Genomic DNA, 4,948 nt, shown 5'->3' with positions numbered 1-4,948 from the left:
GGAGGCTGGATGCTAAAATGCAACCCGGAACTCCAGTCCCGCCTACATTGGTGGAGAATGCGGGGCACGCCCCTAGGGCGGGACCGCCGTCGAGTCAGGACCAATTGTTTCTGTGGTTTGCAGAACAGCAACAACTTTTGTTGCAACATGTTTCCTCTCAGCAGACTAGAGTATTAGAACAGGTGTGTAGCGCTCAGCAACAGGCACAGGAACAACTAGTGTCTCGTTTGGCGGAGCTTTGGAGGACCCCGAGGGCTGAGGGCGCCGCTGATAGGGAAAGAGGGATGAACTGGACGATGGGTTTGAACCCTTTAAAGTTGATGAAAATGGGGCCTCAGGATGACGTAGAGGCGTTCTTAAATACCTTTGAAAGGGTGGCCCTGGCAGCTCAATGGCCGCAAGAACAATGGGCCCTGATTTTAACCCCTTGCCTCACGGGCCCTGCACAAGAAGCGGTGGATACCATGTCAGTAGAGGATGCTAAGGATTACCAGAGGGTCAAGGAAACAATTTTGCAGACGTTGAATATTTCTGAGGAGACTTATAGACGCCGCTTGAGGGATTTAAAATGGAGGCCTGGGGTACATCCGCGAACCTTGGGGCAGAAAGTCAGGGCCTGTGGCTTACGATGGCTGAAGCCCACGGGACGCTCAGCGGTGGAGGTGGCGGAAGTGGTGCTAGTGGAGCAGTACATCACCTCGCTACCCTTGCAAGCCAGGAATTGGCTACGATGCCATAAGCCCAAGGATTTGGAGGCAGCCATAAACCTGCTGGAGGCCTTTACCATGGCAGAGGAAAGTGAAGGAGGACGGTTGGCGAGAGGAGGAGATGGCGTCCCCATTAGAGGAGGGAGGACTCTGCAAATTGGGGGACGCGGCATGGGACGAGGATTACCTAAAAGCCTTCCTCGGCCCCCAGAAGGGGCTACAGCTGTGAAAGGGGAGGCGGTGGAGTCCCGAAAGGAATCGGAAGGGGTGACCAAGGAAGTGGCTCGACGCCCCGTCGTTTGCTTTACCTGTGGAATGGAGGGACACATCAGGAGAGATTGTCCGGTAATGGAGTGCTCGTGGGCGGATACATGGGAGGCTTCCCAGGTAAGGAAAATTGCGTCTGCACCTCGGATAGTAATCGCGCGGGTGGAAGGGAGGGAGTTGAAAGCTTTAGTGGACTCGGGTTGTAGTCAGACGTTGGTTAGAGAATTACCTAAGGAGTCAGAGGCAGGTTGGGTTAACGTACGGTGTATTCATGGGGACCTGAAGCCTTATCGCACAGCATGGGCCCAAATAGAAGTAGAGGGACGGAAGAATAGACTCCGGGTAGGGGTCGTTCCTTCTTTGCGTTGGGAAGCTCTATTAGGAAGAGATTGGCCAGGCTGGCGACAATTGTTGAAAGAAGCAGAAGGCCTGGCGGGTGAGGGTGAGGGAGCCGTGGAGATAGATGTGGGGGGAGTAAAGAGAGCACAGGTAGTGGCGTGGCAGCAAGATGACCCTACCTTGGGAGAAGCCTTAAGACAAGCTTCGATGGAAGGGGAGAAGGAAGGCCCTTGTTTTATTTTAAAGAAAGACCTATTATACAGGATACCGCCCAAAAGAGGTCCAGAGGGAGGGGAGGCCCAGCTGGTAGTGCCCCGGGCTCTTCGTTTAGTAGTAATGAAGTTGGCACATGAAATTCCCATGGCGGGACATTTAGGTATGGACAAGACAACTCAGCGAGTAACTCAGAGATTTTATTGGCCGGGAGTCTTTGCGGATGTAAGGGATTTCTGTCGATCCTGTCCACAATGCCAGCTTTTTCAGGACAAAGGCTCGCCCGGGGGTAAGCTAATGCCTTTGCCCATAGTTGAGGAACCATTTGCCCGGGTGGCTATGGATATCATTGGACCCCTAGAACCGGCGGCAGGGGGCTTTAAATATATTTTGGTAGTGGTAGATTGTGCCACACGTTACCCTGAAGCGGTTCCTTTAAGGACCACGCCCGCTCCCCGAATAGCCCAGGAACTGGTAAAAATCTTCTCGAGGGTAGGATTCCCCAAAGAGATTCTTACAGACCAAGGCTCAAACTTTATGAGTCAAACCTTACAGAAAATGTGGGAGATGTTAGGGGTGCGGCCCTTTAAAACCTCCGTGTACCACCCCCAAACGAACGGGCTTGTGGAGAGATTTAATAGAACCCTTAAAAATATGTTAAAAAAATTTGTGGAAAAAAATCCAAAAAAATGGCCGCAGCTAGTAGAACCCCTATTGTTTGCATTTAGGGAAGTGCCACAGTCTTCATTAGGATTCTCCCCCTTCGAATTAGTTTTTGGGAGGAGACCCAGAGGGATTCTTGATATTGTAAAGGAGGGATGGGAAATAGAGGAACCAAATTCACAATCAGAGTTACAATTTGTGTTGCAAATGCGAGAGCACCTTAAAGAAATAGGACAAATCGCTAGAGATAATTTGGCCAAGGCACAAGCGGAACAGAAATGGAATTATGATAAGAAGGTGAAGGAAAGGGAATTGGACATAGGACAGAGGGTATTAGTCCTATTACCAGCTCAAAAGGCTAAGTTATTTGCTAAGTGGCAAGGGCCCTTCGAAGTTGTCCGCCGGGTAGGCCCAGTAGATTATGAAGTAAAAATGAGTGATGCTCCCTTAAAGAAAAAAATCTTTCATATTAATCTTTTGAAGGCCTGGAGGGTCAGAGAGGCCCTTTTCGGGGAAACAGACGAGGGGCCTAATGAAGAGGAGGAGTGGATGATAGGGCCACAAGTGGAGGATTTCCGGGAGGTAGGAGATATTCCTGTCCTCTCGCCTCTGCAACAAGAACAACTGGAACAGGTGAGAAGGTTGCAGCACGCCTTTCAAGATGTTTTTAAAGGGGAGCCTGGGTGTACAGAAGTATGGGAACATTCCATTCAGACAGAACCGGGGAAGGTGGTAAGAGTTCCATTAAGACCGTGGCCTTGGCGGATACAAGAGTTAATTAATAAAGAGGTAGACATGATGTTAGATCTAGGAGTAATTGAGCCATCAGTAAGCCCTTGGAGGAGTCTGCCAGTAATGGTGCCAAAGCCTGATGGTTCAGTCCGTTTTTGTGTAGACTTTAGACAACTGAATAAGGTATCAAAGTTCGACGCTTACCCCATGCCCGGGGCTTTGAACTTACTAGATCGGCTAGGGAGCGTTCAATTTCTGTCCTCAATTGACTTGACAAAAGGCTATTGGCAGATCAAGCTACGATTAGAAGACCGGGAGAAGACAGCCTTTGCCACTCCCAAGGGTCTCTTCCAATTCACACGCATGCCTTTTGGCCTCCATGGAGCAGCAGCTACTTTCCAAAGGTTAATGGACATTGTCTTGAAAGATCTGACCTTTTGCGCTGCTGCCTATATTGACGACATTATTATTTTTAGCGATTCTTGGGGTGAGCATTTACATCATTTAACATTAGTCCTGGAAGCTTTAAGGACAGCGGGACTTACAGCCAACCCCAAGAAGTGTGCAATTGCTTGTAAGGAGGTAAAGTACCTGGGACATGTGGTAGGACAAGGTTTGATTAAACCCATGCCGGATAAAGTGCACAAAGTTGAGGAGTGGGGCATTCCCCAAACAAAGAAACAGGTTAGGCAATTCCTAGGTCTGGCTGGGTATTATAGGAGGTTCATACCTCATTTTTCTCACTTGGCCAGCCCCTTGACAGACTTGACCAGGAAGGGGCAGCCAAGGAGAGTTAAATGGGGTAGGAGAGAACAACAAGCTTTTGAAAGTTTGAAGACACGTCTTTGCAGCTTTCCCCTTTTAAGAGCCCCAGATTTTTCTAAGACTTTCATAGTACAGACAGATGCCTCAGAAACGGGAATAGGGGCGGTCCTTTCACAAGAGTGGGATGATGGGGAACATCCTGTCATATATTTGAGCAGAAAATTGAAACCGGCAGAACAACGGTATGCGGCTATTGAAAGGGAGGCTTTGGCGATCAAGTGGGCAGTGGAAGCGTTACGGTATTATCTATGGGGAGCCCCCTTTCAACTAGTTACCGATCACGCCCCGTTAACGTGGATTTTATCCATGAAAGACGCTAATCCCCGCATTACCCGGTGGTATATGGCCCTACAGCCTTATGCCTTTACTGTAAGCCACCGCCAAGGACTTTTACATTCTAATGCCGATTTTTTTTCCCGACAGGCCACCTGGACTGCCTCGCGCCGATCATCCCTCTTAGGGGGGGGGTTATGTAGTGGATCTGTAGAGAGAGGAGAGGATGAAAGGGCGGAGGGAGACCAGGTGGGGGAAGGAGTAATGGGAGAGGCGGAGTCAGGGGGTGGAGAGAGGTCTTCAAAAGAGGCAGGGCCAGGACGGGCGGGGAGAGGAGGAGGACGCGGAAGATCTGAACGGGAAGTTGCGGCCGAGCAAGGGAAAGGACAGATACAGCGTAGTCCAGGGCGAAGTGGGACTCCGGTATCTTTGAGGCGAAGAGGTGGACGCCTGCGACAAGGGCCCCACGAAGAGGTACGTCTTCGAGACCCTAGGGAAGAGGGTGACTTCCCATTCTCTGACGAAGACGCGTGGCCGGTGGCCCAAAGAGAAGACTTGGAGGGGGCGTGGTGGGACCCCAGAGGAGAGCGTTGGGAGGTGGGTCCCCGACCTCCTAATAAGGAAAAGGCAGAAACTGAACCTCTCGAGAAGTATCGCAGGGGTGTTACCTCCACGGAGGAATGTGCTGGGCCTTGAAGTGAAAGAGCCCCAGGTAGTTTTGAGTTAGAGTCTCCTATTGTTTTGGTGTTTGGGGAAGTTTAAGGTCCTTTAGGGGTCCTCTTGTTAAAGACTTGCACTTGGAAACTTATTAAAACTTGTGTTAGCTTGCTGGCAAACCACGTGTCTTCTGGCTCTGTTTACACGTGTTCCCAATTTGGAGAAGGAGGCTGGATGCTAAAATGCAACCCGGAACTCCAGTCCCGCCTACA

At 50.4% G+C, this 4,948-nt stretch overlaps 1 protein-coding gene across 2 annotated transcripts; it reads left to right on the top strand.

Annotated features, from left to right (window-relative positions):
* Positions 1–1,029: 1,029 nt before the first annotated feature.
* On the top strand, positions 1,030–4,871 carry LOC121917946. 2 transcript variants are annotated; one of them, XM_042444063.1, is made up of 3 exons: positions 1,030–1,094; positions 2,673–2,822; positions 4,170–4,871. In XM_042444063.1, exons 1-3 carry the CDS (start codon positions 1,056–1,058, stop codon positions 4,713–4,715), a joined length of 735 nt encoding a protein of 244 aa, XP_042299997.1. In that variant the 5' UTR covers positions 1,030–1,055; the 3' UTR covers positions 4,716–4,871. The 2 variants fall into 2 exon arrangements, with proteins under 2 accessions (XP_042299997.1, XP_042299996.1); XM_042444062.1 differs by lacking the exon at positions 1,030–1,094 and having other exon boundaries at positions 2,187–2,822.
* Positions 4,872–4,948: the final 77 nt, after the last annotated feature.

This window comes from Sceloporus undulatus, unplaced genomic scaffold, assembly GCF_019175285.1.
Source record: "Sceloporus undulatus isolate JIND9_A2432 ecotype Alabama unplaced genomic scaffold, SceUnd_v1.1 scaffold_1978, whole genome shotgun sequence".
NCBI lineage: Eukaryota > Metazoa > Chordata > Lepidosauria > Squamata > Phrynosomatidae > Sceloporus > Sceloporus undulatus.
This window is presented reverse-complemented; position numbering and strand designations above follow the sequence as displayed.

Bases quoted from the DNA above. Each gene is read 5' to 3' on its own strand.
- LOC121917946 (XM_042444062.1), top strand. From the start codon at position 2,397: ATGCGAGAGCACCTTAAAGAAATAGGACAAATCGCTAGAGATAATTTG. The intron at 2,823-4,169 runs GTGAGAAGGTTG...TTTTCCCGACAG, and splicing joins AACAAGAACAACTGGAACAG to GCCACCTGGACTGCCTCGCG.